The 22546-nt window shown below is 31.0% G+C and overlaps 1 protein-coding gene across 1 annotated transcript in view; it reads left to right on the top strand.

Annotated features, from left to right (window-relative positions):
• Positions 1-4985: 4985 nt before the first annotated feature.
• The window catches only part of LOC139852376 (serine/threonine-protein kinase STY46-like), a 30474-nt gene continuing 12913 nt past the window's right edge, over positions 4986-22546 (top strand). Inside the window, 12 exon segments of the mRNA XM_071841661.1 lie at positions 4986-5203; positions 5818-5938; positions 6137-6175; positions 6409-6545; positions 6785-6839; positions 13833-13943; positions 14444-14498; positions 14584-14767; positions 14938-15047; positions 15413-15487; positions 15614-15789; positions 15906-16001. Coding sequence (XP_071697762.1) covers positions 4986-5203; positions 5818-5938; positions 6137-6175; positions 6409-6545; positions 6785-6839; positions 13833-13943; positions 14444-14498; positions 14584-14767; positions 14938-15047; positions 15413-15487; positions 15614-15789; positions 15906-16001 — 1377 coding nt within the window.

Here is a 22546-nt window from a genome sequence, read left to right as displayed (position 1 = left end):
CCGTAGTTATTTAATTATTTATATTATTATTATTATTATTATTATTATTATTATTATTATTATTATTATTATTATTATTATTATTATTAATCATATTATTATTATTATTAATCATATTATTATTATTAGGAGTATTAAGTGTTATTATTATTATGTATTATACATAAAATACTACAACGAGGTTCTGCCGAGTGATTTCAAAATGAGTTTTTCGAGTAGGATAGGGCTAAGGAAATTATGGGTTATAGCTATGGAGGTGATGGGTATGGTTCATGGGTATGCTCGTGAGGTCAATCTAGTGTTTATTATCTCCGTTGCGTTTACGTACCTTTCCTGCAATATTGAATCTCAATATTTATACGTAAGCACTCATAATTTAATTTTTACTTATTAATAGTGTATCCCTGACTAGTGCTCGAGTATATAGGATTATGCATGCTTGTATTTTTGATATTGTCCTTAGATAAGTTATGTTGAATCCTGAATTAGTTACATATGCAGTTGAGATAAGATATAAGATATGCATGTCGTTGGAAAGCTAGCGAAAAATTAAGAACTTTTCATTTAGATATCGAATGGTTTCGATGAACAGATTAGAAATTATAGTCAACTGAATTTTAGTATTATTGTTAAAAATGATTATTATTATTATCTTCGTTATTATCGTCGTTATTATTATTATTATTATTATTATTATTATTATTATTATTATTATTATTATTATTATTATTATTATTATCATTATCAATAAAAAGTATTATCATTAAAAAATGTTATTTTTATTATTATTACTATCGTTATTATCGTTAAAGTTATAATTAGTATTATCATTAAAATTATCATAATATTTATTATCATTAGTATTATTATAACTAAAAACTAAAATTAGTAACACCTAATTATTATAATTACTATTATTATCATTAACATGAACGCGATATAAAAGACGATTAAAATTCATTAAACGAATCGATTAGGAAATAATGAGTATGAGTATTATGATGAAATTAAAATATTGTAAGATATTGATTTAGATAATATTATCGTTCTTATTATTTTTTTTTACTACTATTATTAAAAGTATCGTTAGTATTAAAACTATTATTTTAATGAAAATTATCATTTTAATAGAAATGTCATTGTTATTATAAAATATCATTATTATTATCATTTTAAATAGAGTTATTATTTTAAAGTTAATATTAAAAAGTATTGTAAATATTAAAGTTATCATAATTAGAATTATCGTTTTATCATAATATCACTCTTAGTAAATATAAATATTGATATTTTTATTAATAGAATAATAATAATTATTATTACAAAATAATACAACTTTTACTTATTATTATTATCAATGTTATTTTTATCAAATAAATATGTAATACAAAGATATTTTATTACGTGTAATATAATTACGTTAATACTACCTATCATATTATATTAAATGAACTTTATAAATTTTATTACTTAAGATATATAAAAGTATATTTTTATTATATAAATTTTAATAATAAATGAATTATATTATTTACTCTAATAAAATCTTTTAAAAATATTTAAAAATATAAAACGACAATATTTAAACTATATAATAATCATGTATAAATTTTGGAAATCATTTTGAGTTAAATTGACTTTTGTTGACTCTTGCATATTAGTCTCGAGCATTAGGATTGTGGTACACTATGACTTGACCTAAATTGTTAGACAAATATTGACCAACATATAAATATATATAATTAATATAGGTTCGTGAATCCGAGGCCAACCTTGCATTTGTTCAATGACGTCATATGTATTTTTACTACGAAATACAGTATTGTGAGTTTCATTACTCACTTTTTAAATGCTTTTGCAATATATATTTTTGGGACTGAGAATACATGCGCTTTTATAAATGTTTTACGAAATAGACACAAGTAATCGAAACTACATTATATGGTTGAATGGATCGAAGCTGAATATGCCCCTTTTAGCCTGGTAATCTAAGAATTAGGGAACATCACTAATTTTGAGAATTAGTGCACCCCTAATTGACGCGAATCCTAAAGATAGATCTATTGGGCCCAACGAGCCCCATCCAAAGTACCGGATGCTTTAGTACTTCGAGTTTTTTTATCATGTCCGATGGATGTCCCAGAATGATGGGGATATTCTTATATGCATCTTGTTAATGTCGGTTACCAGGTGTTCAATCCATATGAATGATTTTTGTCTCTATGCATGGGATGTATATTTATGAGAGTTGAAAATGAAAATCTTGTGGTCTATTAAAATGATGAAAATGATTGTTTATGATAAACTAATGAACTCACCAAACTTTTGGTTGACACTTGAAAGCATGTTTATTCTCAGGTATGAAAGAAATCTTCCGCTGTGCATTAGCTCATTTTAGAGATCTTACTTGGAGTCATTCATGGCATATTTCGAAAGACGTTGCATTCGAGTCATTGAGTTCATCAAGATTCTTACTAAGTCAATTATAGTTGGATAGTGGATATTATGAAATGGTATGCATGCCTGTCAATTTTCGATGTAAAGAAAGTTTGCCTTTTAAAACGAATGCAATGTTTGTAAAATGTATCATATAGAGGTCAAATTCCTCGCGATGTAATCAACTATTGTGAATCGTTTATAATGTAAATGAACGGGTCCTTTCACCTTAAAATCACCGGCCACCAAGCAACAAAGATTAGTTGTGAATGCCATGGTGATTATATTGCGGTTTCAGAACAAAGAAAGGGTTGGATTTGCAGCCGTGGGTAACCAAAAGGCTACCAACAACAGTGGCCACCACCAACCATCAATAGTTAATGGCTACCATAGGGGTTACCTGGCACCGAAAAAAAGAAAAGAAATCAAAAACCTGAACGGCGGCGAAGGGAGCAGCAGCAGTGGTCGGCGGCAACCTTGAAGCTACCCTCAACGACACCACAAATGCTTCGATTTCATGGCTTCAAAAATCTACAAATCGGATTGATTCTAGCGCCACCGTGAGTTGATTAACGAAGCATCTAACGGAATAAAGCAAGACACTCCAGGCGAATCAAACAAGGCTTATCTTGAACTGGGTTCATGTCAGGCGAACCAAACAAGATCCAAGATTAAACTAGGTTCATGTCGGGCGAGCCAAACAAGGTTCAAATGGAGCTGGGTTCATGTCGAGAAACTTAAATACTTTTGGCGAACCAAACAAGGTTCACGTTGAACTGGGTTCATGTCACGAAAAGGATACTTAAATATTCTAAGCGACCCAAACAAGGTTCAAGAATGAACTGGGTTCATGTTGAAATCTGAATATTCTTAGGCGAACCAATAAAGGTCCAAGTTAGACTGGGTTCATGTCTAAAAAATGAATACTCCTTGGCGAACTAGTAAAGGTTCAAGATTGAACTAGGTTTATGTCGGGAGCTTGATGATTGAGGTAAATCAAAGAAGTTAAAGTCGAGGATCGATTGAACAAAATTGAAGACTAGCTTGTGATTGACTAGTCAACGGAAGACCCCCTCAACGATGTATTGGGCAAGTTGAATTGTGGAAATCCCACTATTCAACTTGAGGGGGAGTGTTAGAAAATAAAATAAATATAAGAATATCCGAAAGTGGAATGGTGTCCAATTGGATCAGAAATATTTCTTTCATCATTTCCATTCATGGTAACTCACAAGCAAGATTAAGATTTCAACGGATACAAGCTACAAACGGCTACAAAGCCAAAGGCTACAAAGACCTTTAACAAGCATCTTTCCTTTAGTATTAAAGTGATTCCAAAAGTATGTTTGGAACCTACTCTAATTAGAAGTAGTTGTTGTATAGTCTATGTATAAATAGACTTCCTTTGTCAATTGCAACACCAAGAAACTTAGTCACAATGTAAACCATTAAAGCTTTTGCTATCTTTTATTTTTTAGTTCATCATTCTAGATCTAAATATTCATTCCAATATCAAATTAGCAATTACATACTTCCGCATATCAATTGTTAACAGCCATCACTATACTAACTCATTATTGATTAAAAAACTATATTCCTGTAAACAAAATCAACAACAATTAATTAGCAAGCACATATAATTGAATTATTCATTAACTGTAACCTTACCCACATCCGAGTGTTTTGTTGGGAAAACCATTATTCATGAAAAATCTGTAAAAAAGATTAAATATATGAATGTGCAAACTTGAAAAAATAAAATATAGGCTTTAATCGATTCCACATTCACTTAAAAATTATACTACCGTATTTTTTTTTCTTCCTCCCATAAGAAGGTAGATCGCCATCACTATACTAACTCATTATTGATTAAAAAACTATATTCCTGTAAACAAAATCAACAACAATTAATTAGCAAACACATATAATTGAATTATTCATTAACTGTAACCTTACCCACATCCGAGTGTTTTGTTGGGAAAACCATTATTCATGAAAAATCTGTAAAAAAGATTAAATATATGAATGTGCCAACTTGAAAAAATAAAATATATAAAATCTCCTCACGCATATAATCGCACTATAGCCACAAGGTCTGACACTTGTACGATCGTTTTAGGTCCACCACCATGTCCCGCATATAAGCTCGAGAGTTTCCTAGTACTCTAAAAATCAATTGATGATAAAGGGAGGTTCCGCTAAACTTATATACAAGCATTTATTTCTTTCTCATTCCTATGTGGGGACACATAGCTCCAACAATACATATACATATACATATACATATACATATACATATACATATACATATACATATACATATACATATACATATACACAGAGAGAATTGAAGATACAAACACACACATTCTGCGTGTTACATTTCACATCTGTCTTCTATTCTTAATTCACCCTGCATTAATACATCTCGAAAGAGGAGTTTTATACGGAGTAGTTTTCTTTTTTTATATAATTTTATTTATTTATGTAACTCCATAATAATTAATATATATAATATAATAATATATATTGTACATATTGATCAATCAATGGTGACGATGGAGAATGAGAGTTGTAATAGTCATAGTGTCGAATCACCACAGCCGTTGACGGTGGCGAATTGCATAAACAACAATCGGTATCAAATACGGAAACTTGAAGTTTATAATGAGATTATACGACGATTAAAAGAATCCGGCAATGATGAAGCTAAACAACCTGGTTTTGATGATCATCTTTTGGCCTATTTTAATCGTCTTCCTTACAGGTATACATACATACATCATATATCATATACATATACATATACATATACATATATATAATATGAGAAAATCGCTTCTTTTTTATCATAAAACTGATAATTTTCTTTTACTAAATTATTATGTATATATAAGATGATCATGTTAAGTTTGCTGTTCAATAGAAGTTTTTTTTGTTTCTGATATTTGAACAATAGTATTACTATGGAATTAAAGTTGATTAAATTGAATGTTTTTAAAGTTTTTGGTGTGCGTAAGTTGATGATGATGAAACAGTAATTAAGTATGTGCATACTTTGTTTACTCTTTAGTTCTTGTACAATTTTAGTATGTATATATAATTCTTTATATGTTGTTTGTTTGTGTGTATGTGCGAGATACATATATGTTATCTCTCTTTATATAGATAGGGATATATAGGAATATGGATTATATGGTTAGCACAACTTGAATTGCTCAATTTTGTTTAGATGGTTTAGTAATTAAATATGTTGAAATCTAAATAAAAAAGTTTGATGGACTTTCAAATTGTAGTAACTTTTTTCAATTTGGCATTTAATGAAAAAATTTTAAAAGTCTATAAATTAATATGTGGTGTATTTGCTATGATGAAATGAAGGTATGCAGTTGAAGTAAATGTTGAAAGGGCAGAAGATGTACTAATAATGCACAAGAGATTGCTGAATTTAGCACACGATCCAGCTAATAGGCCTGCTTTCGATGTCGTCCGCCTAGTACAGGTTAACTAACTTGTTAATTTTAAGATAATTTACTCCGTAAATCATATATACCCGTACGTTATAGGAAAATCCAAATGCTTACTCTCACACAGCTTAATCATCTATCCAATATATTTTCTACTGTTAATTGAACGTCATAGTCATCAAATATTTATTATAGCAGATGGTCTAACTGTGTTGCACTGTGTTTGTACCTAGGTTTCTACCATGACTGAATGTAACTCGGATCATGATTTAGTAAGTTGCACCTCGATCACCTGGGAAGCGAATATCCCAAAGGTATAAAGTTTTAGATACTAAATTAGACAAGATACTCGATCTATACCAACCTTATATTAATTCATTTTCTGATCGTATCAAAGCTCCATGGAAGTCACTCAAATGTTCACTCCTATACTCTTTTTAGTTCTCGTCCACTTTTTGTCTTGTTTGATTTTGGGATCATATCTTCAGTGTTTGTTGTTGCTAAGTGATTGTGATCAATTATGCATGCATGTGACAGCATTCATCCACCACCAGCTTTCGGGTCATCATCTAATCTCGAAGCCCTTTCACTTGATGCTCAGAATGGGAATGAGGCCGTAAATACACACACAAACTTTCCTAGGTATCCCTGTTTACTAATTTTGTTTTCCATCAATTTGTGCAGCTGTACGTTTCCTCAATTTAACTATTGTAATGCTGTGTGATTGTATACTAGCTTACTTCAGTTGCTTTAGATCTTATTATTAACAACATTCTTAATTTAAATATATTTAGACTTGTGAGAGCAATTGTAAATGAGTTGATAACCTTTCATTAATATTGTGAGATTATAGTTTTAATCCTGGATGGCTTACTATACAGCGCAATGCATGAAATCACTTTTTCAACCAATGACAAACCGAAGCTTCTAAATCAGGTACTTATTTTATGTTGGAAAATTATCAACTTTTGAGTAAATTTTCCCAAACTTTGGACTTAAATATCTATATGTATATGACATATTTATGAGAGATATTTTATATCGTTACGTAGCTCATGACAAGGGCTTTGCAACGCTATATTAAGTGTCCAAAGTTACATAGTGGTGAATGAGATATCGTGGTTCAAAGTGAGGTGTTTGCTGCTGGAAATTGAGGGAAAGATGAGGGTTTTGGGTCAGTTTTGCACCTAACCCTTGACCCACCAGCTGTGTTTTCTTTTATGAAATATGTATGGTGTCATTTACACGTATTATGAGCATTATTGATGTGCGTTAGGTTAACCTAATACACTAGCTTTAGTCAAAGTGGAGTTGCTTATTTGGTGTATAAATAGACACCATCTTGCTCTTTGGTAAGACACACCAAAAATTGCTTAGCAAGAAAAACACACTCACAATCTCTAGTTTACTCTCTCGGTTTCAACATCAACGGTCTCTCCGTTCCGGTTACCTTTCAGGCAAGTGTTCAAGTCCGGCAGTACGCTGCTTCGGACCGGTGTACCCTGGGAACAGACGTCGAATCTGTTTAAGGGAATTGTGTCAAACACAAGCTCGGTTCAACCCGTCAATTCGGTTAGATCGTTTTAACTTACTCTTTTGGTTGATTATATGCTTGGCTATTTCAGTTTCGTATACATATTTACCTACAAACTTAAACAGACTCTGTGTTCTCACATACGAAACTGAATTTTGATATGCTGAATTCGTAAACAGTCCTATTTGCTGATTGATTGACTTAGTCTGATTGTTTTAATAAAACTGCATATTTTAAAGTATAGCTACTGTTATTGATCGGCTACTTTATTGTTTATATGAGTATATACATAAATTGGTTGTTGTGTATTGATATAGTAATATGTAAACCGGATTGCTTGTTATGCATGTATATTATATAGATATAAACTCCCTTTATATATTATATAGATATTTAAAATATTATAAATATCTAAGTTTTTGTTTGTGGACGACACAATTACAAGAATAAGGGTGTGCCTCTTTTGCTTTAGTTTTAATATTAATATTAATTTTAATTTTAATTTTAATTTTAATATTCGAAAAAGTCACTAATATATATATATATAAATAAAAGGGGTTATTGGTTGTTAGTAGCCAAAAGTAATCAAGAATAAAACCCATATGGGTTGTTGCTTTGCCAGGTTGTAGCCACTTTCAATCTTGAATCTTTTATAAACCCAGGTTGTGCTATATATCAAACCGAATACATATTATATGCTTGATTTTATAATACGTTTGCTTTGAATATGATGAATTATTATAACACGTTAATTTGATTCTGCAATTTGTTCTTTAACTTACTACTTATCCACTTATTAAAGTATTAACTTTTGTTTTAATAAAAGTGAAAAAGTTGAGAATCCAACGTGTTTGATTGCCTTAGAACATATAGTGGTAAAACTAATATTATTATTTGAAAAAAAAAAAAATAATGTTCGAAAGCTTTCATTATATTATGATGTATGTCAATTGTGATCATGATAGTGGGTCTTTTAAACATAAAATATTAGTATGATTTTAATAGCAGAATCTTGTACTACTGGTCTCTGCTTGATAAATTAAATTTATAATCAGAATTGATTTTCATGATTGCTAACATGTATTCTATTAATTGGTCCAACATGTTCATATGAAACTAGTAGTAAATATATGGCTGATAGGTATGGATGTATATTAAATCTTGATTCCATTTGGATTTTGACATGTTATATGACAATTATAATATATACGGAGTATAAATAATGTACTCCATCATTGGAGTAGTTATGCTATATATAGATATTAGATATAATTATAATAATGGAGTGGTTAGTATATATTATAATGTACTGTTGGAGTAGTTATGCTATATAATAGATATAATGTAGTGGTTCTATTATATATAGATTGTATACCATGCACTTGTCTAAAACCAAATATATAATTGGTGTTGCATCGTAATTATTTGAGTATGGACCTTGAATTTGAATCATGGACTGTTGTTATGATATATTTGTAGCACATGTACATAACTACTCAGTATATATGTGTAAATATTTGTGGCTATGCATATGAATATGCTCATGAAATATTTCTAATTTGTCTATTTGAATTATATAGAGTAGCAAATTATGGTGAAACAAATATTATTCTATAATATAATATTGTGTTGACAAGTGTGATTATATTTTGTCTAATTAGTTACGTTAACTGAATGGTGTACTTTTGATAATCTTCATAATAATTTGTTGATTATTAAGATTATTTGCTATTATTTTCGAGTACCACCGTTACTGAATGTGGTTCTTTCTCATGCTGAGAAAGACGTAGGAATTTCACAAGTGTGAATTTATACGTTGAGAGTAAAAGATGTTCTTTTATCTGACCATCCTGAACCTTGCGAGGTTCTCGACTGAACCTTGCGAGGTTCTCGATTGAACCTTGCGAGGTTGCCGACTGAACCTTGCGAGGTTCTTGACTGAACCGCTTCCCAAGTTGCGGAAGGGGAACATGATACTCAAAATGTGAGCGCGGTTCATGCTTGGAATCATTCGGATTCCTTGTGCTTCGACTATGTCTTGAATGACATTGTAGATTCGTTATATAACGTGTATTTGAACAGTATTGGACTGTTTTCTAAACATGACTTAAATCAGGTTTTTCGGAATGTATCCTAACCGTCTTCGGACTGCTTTTGGACTGGTTTTAAACCTGTTTAGTTTAACGTTTGAGTTGAAACGGTTTAGTTTAATCGTTTAGTAGAAACCATTTGGTTTTAACATGTTTGGTTTACCTGGTTGCGATTAAACCTGCTTGGTTTAACCGTAGGGTTGAATCCTGTTCGGTATACCTGTTTGAGTTGAAATGGTTTTAAGTTAAAACATGTTTGGTTACCAGTTTGAGTTGAAACATGTTTGTTCATGATAAACTGGAAGTTTTATTTTGAGTTGTAAACTCAAATTAATTCGGTTTACATGATACTTGTTGTTTTGTTAACAACAGTTGAGCCACTAAAACATTCTGTTTTGTTAAAACAGTTGAGTTGAGTTCAAATTTTAGATGATCTCTAAAGTTAACTTGGTCGCTTCTAACACCAAGGAATTGTAGATTTATACTAGAGTTATCAGTCATGTATGTATAATGGAGAAAAGCTCTTCATGGATAACTCTGCCTTTGATGATATCATTGGCGAAGGGATTGTAATCCCTGAAAATGAACTCCGGAAAGGAACTCACATTGATCATGTGTTATATGTTCTTAAGATTAAGAGGAATCTGGTGTCCAGATGGTTGTTAACCATATTTGGTGTCAGAACAGAGTTTGATTCTAATAGGGTCATGTTGACCAAGAATGGAGTTATATGTACTAAGTAAGTGCAATGGTTGTTAACAATAACATAAATTAGGCATGGAAGATGTGGTCATTGTTAACTTAATTCAATTTGTGGTTAGGTGACACTGAACTTTATACCACATTTTATATTGATCGTTTGTTGAAGGAAAATAAACGAGATTATCCTTCAAATTGGTTGAAAGAATAACCAAACCTTTGATATAATCCAAACTGATGTGTGTGACTTGAAATCCATTCCAACGAGGAATGTTAACAAGTACTTCATTAGGTCTATTGATGATAACACGAAGTATTGTTAGGTTTACTTGTTGAAAAGTAAAGATGAAGCAATTGAGAAGTTTATTGCTTATAAAATGAAGTTGAAAATCAACTTGAACGGAAAATCAAGGTTGTTCGCAGTGAAAGAAGTGGTGAATATGTTGCACCTTTTGCTGATTTTTGTGCGCAAAATGGCATTAGAAATGAATTCACTGCACCTTACTCACCCCACTCGAATGAGACTATTGAACGAAAGAATAGAATCTTGGAAGATATGGTGAATGCCATGTTGGTAAGTTCTGATGTAAGCCAGTCAATGTGGGGGATGTCATTCTATCGGCAAACTATCTCTTAAATAAGATACCCCAAACGAATAGGGATGAAACCCCATATGAGTTATGGTGGAAAAGAAAACCATTCTATGAGGACCTCAAAGTGTGGGGGTGCCTAGCAAAGGTATTTGTTCCCTACCTAAGGCACAAAAGATAGGATCAATGACTATTGATTGCATATTTATCAGATGTGCTAAACAAAGTAGTGCTTATCGCTTAAGGTTCGATAATAGAATCGAGAAACGTTTCATTCTTTAAAATGTATTTTCATACATTACAAATGAACGTGAAAGTTCGTCTAGGATAGACGAGAAGGTGTTCAAGATGAGACACCTAATGAGCTAGTTCAATAGGAACTAGTATAATTAAAGAAACTTTCTCGATAAATGGCATATGCATTATGCTTATAGAGGAACTAAAACTGAATGTATAAAAGATATACATAATATTTGAGACCCTTTTAAATTGGATATTTAAGACGGTGTTTATGTATGTGAAGTCCATTTTGTCATGATACAAGAGATATGGTATGACATTTCTTGTGAAAAAAGCTATGGAGAATATGAATGATGCGTCAATTATTCTAATGCTTTGGACATAAAGTCTATGGAATGCTAGACTTGGACTTGTTAATGATGATCATCTGCAGAGATCAATTAACAACTAATATTTCATTGTGTTGAATATATTTAAAGACAAAATCGATTTCATTCAGTAATAGAAGGATTTGGTATATTTTGAACATCATTGATGATGTAAATTATTCGCATGTTATGTGAATTATGATATTGAAGATAATTATTATATATAGATGTCAATCTTTATTATATCATTGTGTCTTGCGTTTTTTCTATCAAGAACAAGGTTCATGATAACGCGTTCTAATGTATCTCTAATGAGATGTACTCTATCCGACTTAGCATATGCTGCAAGCAAGCTAAGTAGATACAAGAGTAATCCAAGTACATCTCATTGGAGTTGTATGATTAGGTTAGTTCGGTAACAGATATCCTGCAGTGATTGAGGGACACTGTGATGCAAACTATATATCTGATACGAATGATTCCATAGCGACAAGTAGGTGTGTATTCACACTTGGAGGTGTCGCTATCTCTTGGAAATTGTTTAAACAATCGATTATTGCTAGATCCACGATGGAATCATAATTCATCACTTTATATAAAACTGGTGAAGAGGCAGAATGGCTACGTCAATTCATTAAAGATATACCAGATGGCCTAAGCCGGTGTCGGTCATATGTATACATTGTAATAGCCAATCGGTGATTGGTAGAGCTCATATTACAACGTATAATGGTATGAATAAATATATGTGAAGTAGACATAATAAAGTACGACAACTAATCTCTAGAGAAATTATCACAATTGACTATGTAAAGTCAAATGATAATATTGCGGATCCGCTGACAAAAGGCTTAAGCAGAGAGTTAGTATATGAGTCGTGCGTAGGAATGAGACTAAAGCCCATGAAAGGCTAAGTTTATATGAAGGAAAACCTAACTCAGTTGACTGGAGATCCAAGATCTGAGTTCAATAGGACAACTTACTTGTATAAACTGGCGAAAGTCACTGTGGGGGAGTTAATCACTAAACTAGCAACCCCTACACATTTTAAAGGGAGTTTACTAATTAACAGTAGACTTCCTAGTTCATTCCTAAAAGTGACATGTAAGAGGATAAGCCCATGGCTTTTAATGATTCAACTGAAATAACCATGCGTGGTTAATCAGTAGCCACGCTGTGGTGAATCACCTATGTGAGAGAGAAGTGGGGTCGCTTCAAAGGGTATTGTTGGGGCACAATACTTGATAAGCTCTCGCAGAACCAGGCTAATGTCCATGACCATAACGGACATAACTATGAGGACTTGACTTTGTCAGGGAGAGTCTTGTGTGAAGCGTATTGTCGCCTACACAAACGGCAGACGAGTTCAAAGACATCGCCGTCTACTCAGAGCCAGTAGACTAAGTGCGTTTCATAAGCGAAGGTTCAAAGGGTAACACCTACCTATCGTATGCAAGATCCAACTGTTGAAATTTAATCGGATGGTGTTGTTTCTGAGAGCGATATCCATTCATGTGGGGGATTGTTGGAAAATTATCAACTTTTGAGTAAATTTTCCCAAACTTTGGACTTAAATATCTATATGTATATGACATATTTATGAGCGATATTTTATATCGTTACGTAGCTCTTGACAAGGGCTTTGCAACGATATATTAAGTGTCCAAAGTTACATAGTGGTGAATGAGATATCGTGGTTCAAAGTAAGGTGTTTGCTGCTGGAAATTAAGGGAAATATGAGGGTTTTGGGTCAGTTTTGCACCTAACCCTTGACCCACCAGCTGTGTTTTATTTTATGGAATATGTATGGTGTCATTTACACGTATTATGAGCATTATTGATGTGGGTTAGGTTAACCTAATACACTAGCTTTAGTCAAAGTGGAGTTGCTTATTTGGTGTATAAATAGACACCATCTTGCTCTTTGGTAAGACACACCAAAAATTGCTTAGCAAGAAAAACACACTCACAATCTCTAGTTTGCTCTCTCGGTTTCAACATCAACGGTCTCTCCGTTCCGGTTACCTTTCAGGCAAGTGTTTAAGTCCGGCAGTACGCTGCTTCGGACCGGTGTACCCTGGGAACAGACGTCGAATCTGTTTAAGGGAATTGTGTCAAACACAAGCCCGGTTCAACCCGTCAATTCGGTTAGATCGTTTTAACTTACTCTTTTGGTTGATTATATGCTTGGCTATTTCAGTTTCGTATACATATTTACCTACATTTTATTCTCTTTACAATGATTGGATAACACACGATGTATGAAGTTCACATTTTCACAATAACAAAGTGTATTTTTGAGATATTTGGTTACAGTTTTGAAAACGCACGTACTCTCTAGATGTAACTAGGGCTTGCAAGTCATACACCATTTAAAGTTAGATGTTAACAAGTTATATTGGTTGCAGTTGACATGTTTACTGGGTGAAGTGGGACTGAACATCCAGGAAGCACATGCTTTTTCTACAAGTGATCACTATTCGTTAGATGTCTTTGTTATTGATGGTTGGCCAAATGAGGTACAGTATATATCTTCTGCTACCTGCCCTTCAAATGTATTTATTTTAGATATATATACTAAGTTGAAAGTGAAAGTATGAATAGGTCTTCATGTTGATAGTATATTCTTGCTATATAGTTTAGGCAGCCAACAGTGATTTCTTATTATTCCAAGGTCTAGTAAACGGCAACTAAGTTTCGACCCAAATTAAACAAGTTTTAGATTGGCAATCCAAATGTATCACGAGTCCGTGACTGGGTGCACTTCTTAAATGAAAATGTACAATACTACATACTGAAACTTAAACCAATTAAGCTACTGTTCTATTCTTTTTTCTATATCATAGTTTGCTTCACAACAATCTCGTTTATTAATGCCATATGACACATGCATAAAATACGATGATTATTATCCTCTTATATGGAACACTTAATAAGTGTAAGATATGTGGCGCTTTCATAGAAGTCATAATGTATTGGTTGTTTGTGCTTATATAAGTTTTGGGACACGTATTTTCAGGAAACTGAAGAGCTCCGAGATACATTAGAAAGAAAACTTGTTAGGCTTGAGGTATGTATTTGCATACTTGCATTAATTGATACAACTATATGATAAGTATAGGAGGTACAAATTTTATAGCAGGGTTTCAATCAACTAAGTTTCAATTTCAATTTATTTGCAAAAGCAGTCTTTATCAGATGAGTATTCATTGTACTGTCCTGTAAGTGAGGAAGAGCGTCATCACTTAATAAGAATACCAAATGATGGGACAGATGATTGGGAAATCGATCCTCGCTTTCTGTCTCTTGACCGTAAAGTTGCTTCTGGATCTTTCGGTGATTTGTAAGTCTTCTATTCTATTCTATGACTTGATTAGTACTCATTCATCCTCAACATAAATGAGCCTCTTGCATGCCTCTGATCTCTTGTAATTAAATGATCCTACACTTTTATTTTTTTTATGTATAAATTGCTTCAAGTACTTATAATCAGTATATGTGTTTGTTAATTAGATATAAAGGTACATATCGTAGTCAAGAGGTTGCAATCAAGATGCTTAAGGCCGAGCACATAACCACAGTTATGCAGCAGGAGTTCGCCCAAGAAGTTTATATCATGAGGTGTGTCATAAATTATCACTATATATATTAATATAAAAAAATTTACATGAAAAAGTTATATACTTATTTTATTTTAGACTTGCCAAGTTTTAATACTTTATGGGATACTTTAACTGTTAGCCCATATCTCAGACCATGTATTTTAGTATATGGGCTTAGCCCTCTTTATATTGTTAGGATTCAATATTGTATTATAATTCCTCAATAATACAGGGTACATCGATATATATAGCAATAAACCCTAACAATATAAAGAAGTCTAAGCCCATATACTAAAATACATGGACTGAGATATGGGCTAACATTAACTAGTTAAATTCTTGTTTTTCTTATGATATTGGAAAATACTTGTTTTTGTTGTATGCAGGGAAAATCCGACATAAGAATGTTGTGCAGTTCATAGGAGCATGTACCAAACCTTCAAGCTTGTGCATTGTAACTGGTTAGCTTCAATTAAATGCTATTTTTATTATATGTATCAAAACATGTGAAGAACAATATTGATTTATGTATTGAGAATTTTGTAAGAAGACTGATATTTGTAGTTACGTTGTTGTATGCGATTCAGAATTCATGTGTGGAGGAAGTGTGTATGATTATTTACACAAAGAAAAGGGTAGATTTAAGCTTCCAATATTAGTCAAGGTTGCAATTGAGATTTCAAGGGGAATGAACTACCTGCACCAAAATAATATTATACACAGGGACTTGAAAGCTGCAAATCTTCTCATGGATGAAAATGATGTAAGAATATACATACTCTCTATGTGTTTTAAGTTTACTGTATGATCCTTGATATATATATATACTCACCCAAAAGTAATATAATATGAATATTTGATATTTGATTTGATATACAGGTGGTTAAGGTAGCTGATTTTGGTGTTGCAAGAGTCAAGGCTCAGACTGGTGTTATGACAGCAGAAACTGGGACATATCGCTGGATGGCTCCTGAGGTGCGTGCGTGCGTGCTTCATTTTTATAAAGTTTTATTTTTTTAAGATGCTTAATTTTCTATTTGCTATAAGTGTCACTCTGGGAGGTTCAAACAGGTTGAATAACGAGTCAAAACTGGTTCGGGTTGAAATGGGTCATGTTAGTACGGGGCCAAGCTGTAAACAATTTTCTTGTCGAATTAATAAACGCTTGATGAGTGAAATATTGATTACACAAAAATCAAATCTAGATTTTTGACTATTTAAAAGCAGTGGAAATTGAAGAAATTGGTACCAGATTATAAGACAGAATAGTAAAATTTAAGAACAAGAACTTATTGTAAATCTTTCTCCAATTATAGAAAAAAACTCTTATTACAATCTTCTCATTACATAGAGCAAGTATCTCTATTTATAGTTGATTAACCTTGTCCATTAAGCAAGTCTAGAATAATCTAGGATAATCAAGTCTAGAATATATTAGAATAGTTAAGGAAGAAGCAAAATTGAAAACTATGACGGCTAGCCCACTTGTTATCCGTTCACACGTTCCACCTCATCAAATCCATTTGAGATATAATTTCACAAAATAAACCTCTAACTATTACTTTATGTCAAGATTGGTCCAACAATCACCCCACCTCCCCCCCCCCCCCCAAATCTTGACCTTGAGTCATCATTTATTTCTTTGAGTCTTCAATCCTTTGAACCCCAAGAATCTCTCTCATTTCAGCAAACTTTAACTTCGGCAATGCTTTTGTAAGAATATCAGCCCGTTGTTGATCCCCGCTGATGTGTTCAAATTTAATCTTCTCCATTTCAACACACTCTCGTATGAAATGATACCGTGTGTCTATATGCTTACTTCTTCCATGAAATACCGGATTTTTCATCAATGATATTGCTGACTTATTATCAACTTTGATTACAACTTGTTCTTCTTTTCTTCCAGTTATTTCAGCTAAGAGTCCCCTTAACCATATTGCTTGACAAGCTGCTGCAGTACAGCCATAAATTCTGCTTCGCAGGATGATAAGGCCACTGTTTGTTGTTTTTGTGAATTCCAAGCAATAGGTCCATCATCAAAGTAGAACACTAATCCAGTAGTACCCTTTCCATCATCTGGGTCCACCGAGAAGCTGTTGTCGCTAAATCCAAGTAGATTATTGCTACCATTCCTTCGATAGTGAATACCCAGGTCTACTGTACCCTTCAAGTACCTGAGAATTTGCTTAACAGCTTGAAGATGAGTAATTTTAGGAGTTTGCATACACCTACTTGCATATCCCACCGAGTATGCAAGATCCGGCCTTGTATGAGTTAAATACCGAAGGCTTCCAATTATTTTTCGGTATTCAGTTGCATCAACAACTGTGCTGCCATCTGTGAAGACCCGTCCTAATCCATCCGGACAAAGTCCATATCGACTATAAACGATTCACAACAGTTGATTACATCGCGAGGTACTTGACCTCTATATGATACATTTTACAAACATTGCATTCGTTTTTGAAAAGACAATCTTTCATTACATCGAAAGTTGACAGCATGCATACCATTTCATAATATATCTAACTATAATTGACTTAATAATAATCTTGATGAATTCAACGACTCGAATGCAACGTCCTTTTGAAATATGTCATGAATGACTTCAAATAATATCTTTAAAATGAGCAATTTCACAGCGGAAGCTATCTTTCGTACCTGAGAATAAACATGCTTTAAAGTGTCAACCAAAAGGTTGGTGAGTTCATTAGTTTAACATAAATAATCATTTCCATCATTTTAATAGACCACAAGATTTCCATATTCAGTTCTCATAAATATACGTCCCATGCATAGAGACAAAATATCATTCATATGGATTGAACACCTGGTAACCGACATTCACAATTTGTATATAAGAATATCCCCATCATTCCGGGATCCTCCTTCGAACATGATATAAATTTCGAATTACTAAAGCATCCGGTACTTTGGATGGGGCTTGTTGGGCCCGATAGATCTATCTTTAGAGTTCGCGTCAATTAGGGTGTCTGTTCCCTAATTCTTAGATTACCAGACTAAAAGGGGGCATATTCAGTTTCAATCATTCAACCATAGAACGTAATTTCGATTACTTGTGTCTATTTCGTAAAACAGTTATAAAAGTTGCGCATGTATTCTCAGCCCAAAAATATAAAGGGTAAAAAGACAAATGAAACTCACCATACTGTATTTTGTAGTAAAAATACATATAACATCATCGAACAAGTGTAAGGTTGGCATTGGATTCACGAACCTAAATTATTTATAAATATTTATGTATTTGTCAATATTTGTCTAATACATTAAGTTAAGTCATAGTGTACCACAATCCTAATGCCCGAGTCTAATATGCAAATGTCGACAAAAATTAGTTTGACTCAAAATGATCTCCAAAATTTAAAAATGATTATCATATAATTTAAATATCATCGTTTTATATTTTAAAAAAAATATTTAAAAAAAAAATTAATAAGGTAAATAATATAATTCATTTATTAATAAATACAATTGTATATTAAAGTATACTTTTATATATCTTAAGTAATAAAATTTATAAAGTTCAATTAATATCATAAAAATATTGTGATAGATTCTATTGAGGTAATTATATAATTTGTATTACATTTTTATTTGATAAAATAGCATTGATAATAATAATAATAAGTAAAAGTCGTATTATTTTGTAATAATAATTATTATTATTTTATTAATAACAATCAATATTTATATTTACTAAAAATGATATTATGGTAAAATGATAATTCTAATTCTGACATCTTTAATATTTACGATACTTTTTAATATTAACATTAAAGTATTAATTTTTATTTAAAATGATAATAGTAATGATATTTTATAATAACAATGACATTTCTATTAAAATGATAAATTTGGGATAAATAATAGTTTTTATACTAACTATACTTTTAATAATACTAATAATGATAAAAATAATAAGAACGATAATTTTATATACTATTTAAATTTCATCATGATACTCATACTCATTATCTCCTAATTAATTTGTTAAAGGTTCTTAAATCGTCTTTTATATCGCGTTCATTTTAATGAATATAATAGTAATCATAATAGTTAAATATTATTGTTACTAGTTTTAATTATAATACTAATAATAATTATTATTATGATAATGATAATACTAATAATTTATTTCAGTGATAATAACAATAATAATACTAATTATAACTTTTAATGATAATAAATGATAGTAATAAATAAAATAACAATTTTTAATAATAATACTTTTTATTAACGATGATCATAGTAATAATAATAATAATAGTAGTAATAATAATAATAATAATAATAATAATAATAATAATAATAATAATAATAATAATAATAATAATAATAATAATAATAATAATAATAATAATAATAATAATAATAATAATAATAATGATAATGATGATGATAATGATGATAATAATAATAATTATAATAATAATAATAATAATATTAGTAATTAGATAAAAATTAGAACAACGATAATAACGACGATAATAATAATCATTTTTACGAAATTTCAATTGGCTATAACTTCTAATCCGTCCATCAGATCCCTTTGGCATCTAAAGGAAAAGTTATTAATTTTTCACTAGCTTTCCAATGTCATGCATATCTTATACCTTATTTCATCTCTAGTATAACAACCTTTAAGATTCAACATAACCTATCTAAGGGCAATATCAAATGTACAAGCATGCATAATCCTATTTTCTCGAGCACTAGTCAGGGATACACTATTAATATGTAAAAGTTAAATTATGAGTACTCACGTATCAATATTGAGGTTCAATATTGCAGGAAAGGTACGTAAACGCAACGGAGATGATAAATACTAAATTGACCTCACGAGCATACCCATGATCCATACCCATAACCTCCATAGCTACAACCCATAATTTCCTTAGCTTTGACCCACTCATAAAACTCGTTTTGAAAATACGCGAGCAGGACCTCGTCTTAATATTTTATGTATAATACAAATAATATCACTCATAATACTAATATTAATAATAATAAATTTAATAATAATAATATTATAAATAATATCATACAGAGTAATGAGATAGATGGATAAATGGATGAAGAATTCAGAATGCATTCGAGCTATATACACCAAACTTGGGCCCATTGCCTCCGCAAATCTCGAAGAATTGATGAATCAAAAGTCCGTAATTTACGGAACTAATCTTCAAAGTTACTCGTATTACATGTTCTTACATGTTTCCTATGCTTTATTAATTATTATTATATATATATATATAATATATTTAATCTTTAGAATTAATTAAATATTATATTATATTTACGCTCATGATAAAAATATAATTTTTACAAAAATGACACGGACGTGGTCTCACGACTCATGTACCACTTTCGGTTTTTCGAGCGCACTTTCGTACGTTATGAAAACTAGTCTTTTACATTATGCGACGTGTACCTTTAGTAATAGTTTGATTTATTCATCAATAAATTACTTTGTAAAAATGTATCTTATAAAATTTGAGCGTTGTGGTTATTTCCTTCTATAAATTAAAATCTCGTTGTGTTGTCAAAATATTTTATCTTAAATTAAACGTTTTGTGACATGTACCTTTATTACTAACTAGACTTAAATTAATTAAAAACTAACCCACTCAAGGTGTAACTTAATCTTTTGAGTATTTTGGTCATTTCCTGTTAATAATCATAGTCTCGTTATTTATCAAAACATATTTAATAATATTAGTTTAAATCAAAACGTTTTATAACTAATTTGATATTATAAACTTATCACTTCGAAATATATATATATATATATATATATATATATATATATATATATATTTTCATTTAAAAATATATAAACTCGTACGTATCGTGTATAATGGAAATATTACTGTAATAATATAATAATTAGTTTTTCAAAACTAATTATAGTTTAAAAGTTTATTTTTTAAATTTGTCTAGGAATCTTATATCTCATAACGTTTATACTTTAAACCTAATTTGATATGATTCAACTACTCACCAACGCTTAGTTTACTTTCCTTAAACTTTTTAAAAAATATATCTTAATATCTAACGAATCAAATGATCAAGTTCTATTATATCGAAAAACGGTTTCGCACGTTTGAAATTAGATCAATCAAATATTATAAAATTCACTTCTCCACTAACTTTTGTCTAACTCTCGATATGTGACACTTTTGTTCTCATTTGTAGATCACTTTACCAATTATTCCGAATACCGTTAAAAATAAGAGTTTCCTAATTCAAAGTGGACCTCATAACAGAGACTCATAATCATAATTCAATGTATCTGATAATTCAATCATTTGATATTATCTTTTTAATCTCGTCGATAAACTTACATCGAACAGATACGTTTATGTAACATATTATTCATTCAATACTTTGATAGCATTTCCAAGTTCATAAAATATATCTCATAGCTTATATTCATATTAACTATTTCATTCAATGTTTTATTAATATATCTCAATCTAATAGGCACACATGTATATGCATATATATTTATTTACACATAATTATTCGTGAATCTTTAGGCATGGTCAAAGGGTAATTGATTTCATGAATATAGATTTCAAAACTTTGGAGACTCAACATTACAGATTTTTTGCTTATCGTGTCGGGATTATATAAAGATTAAAGTTTAAATTTGATCAGAAATTCCCGGGTCATCACAGTACCTACCCGTTAAAAGAAATTTCATCCCGAAATTTGATAGAGGTCGTCATGGCTAACAGTAAGAATGTTATTATGACGAATATAGGCTGATACATAGAGTTCTATCATGATGAAGGAATATGGATAAAATAATTTGATTTCTCGAAGCGTATGAGTGAAGCTATCGTAGAAGAGCGAAATGAGTAAGTGTAGAATCGTTTTAACTGATGACGTGGTTATGATTGATTTCCGGAATTTAAGGAATTTAAAGAAAATCTTCGTAATAAGATTTGGTTCTTCGGTAATTAAGGAATTTAGAAGAAATCTTCATAATAAGATTTGATTTTTCAGTAATTAAGGAGATTCAGATCTTCTTTGGTTGAACGCGATAATCTGCTTCGATTGCTCTGTCGAATATTTTCCTATAAATCCACCTTTTCCATTTCCTTACAACTCACACCTTCTATTCTTTCTTTCTCAATTCATACTTTAAAGTATTCGTTAATATGCTCCATCCCATCCTGATCTTTGATATCTTCTTAACTTTTATATCTGTCATTCTTCTTTTTAATCTGCCACCAGAAGAATCTATTTACTTCTATTATACTCTTGGGTTTATAGTTTTACTAGTCCTTCCGTGTCTTTATATTGCTATTTTCATTGACATCTATGGTTTATAATTTATGGGTGGTTTGTTGGGTTTTATATCTTCCCTTATACTTCGATGTCCTTGCTTCTGTCTTCTATAATCATTGTCATCCATAGTTAATGTTCTCTCCTATTTGCTGCGGTTTATACCCCAATTTTTGTTTTCGGAGCTTTGTCCTTTCGTTTCTTCT

This window comes from Rutidosis leptorrhynchoides, chromosome 6, assembly GCF_046630445.1.
Source record: "Rutidosis leptorrhynchoides isolate AG116_Rl617_1_P2 chromosome 6, CSIRO_AGI_Rlap_v1, whole genome shotgun sequence".
In the NCBI taxonomy this organism is placed as follows: Eukaryota; Viridiplantae; Streptophyta; class Magnoliopsida; order Asterales; family Asteraceae; genus Rutidosis; species Rutidosis leptorrhynchoides.
Note: the sequence above shows the minus strand (reverse complement) of the source record. Positions and strands in the feature narration are given on the sequence as shown.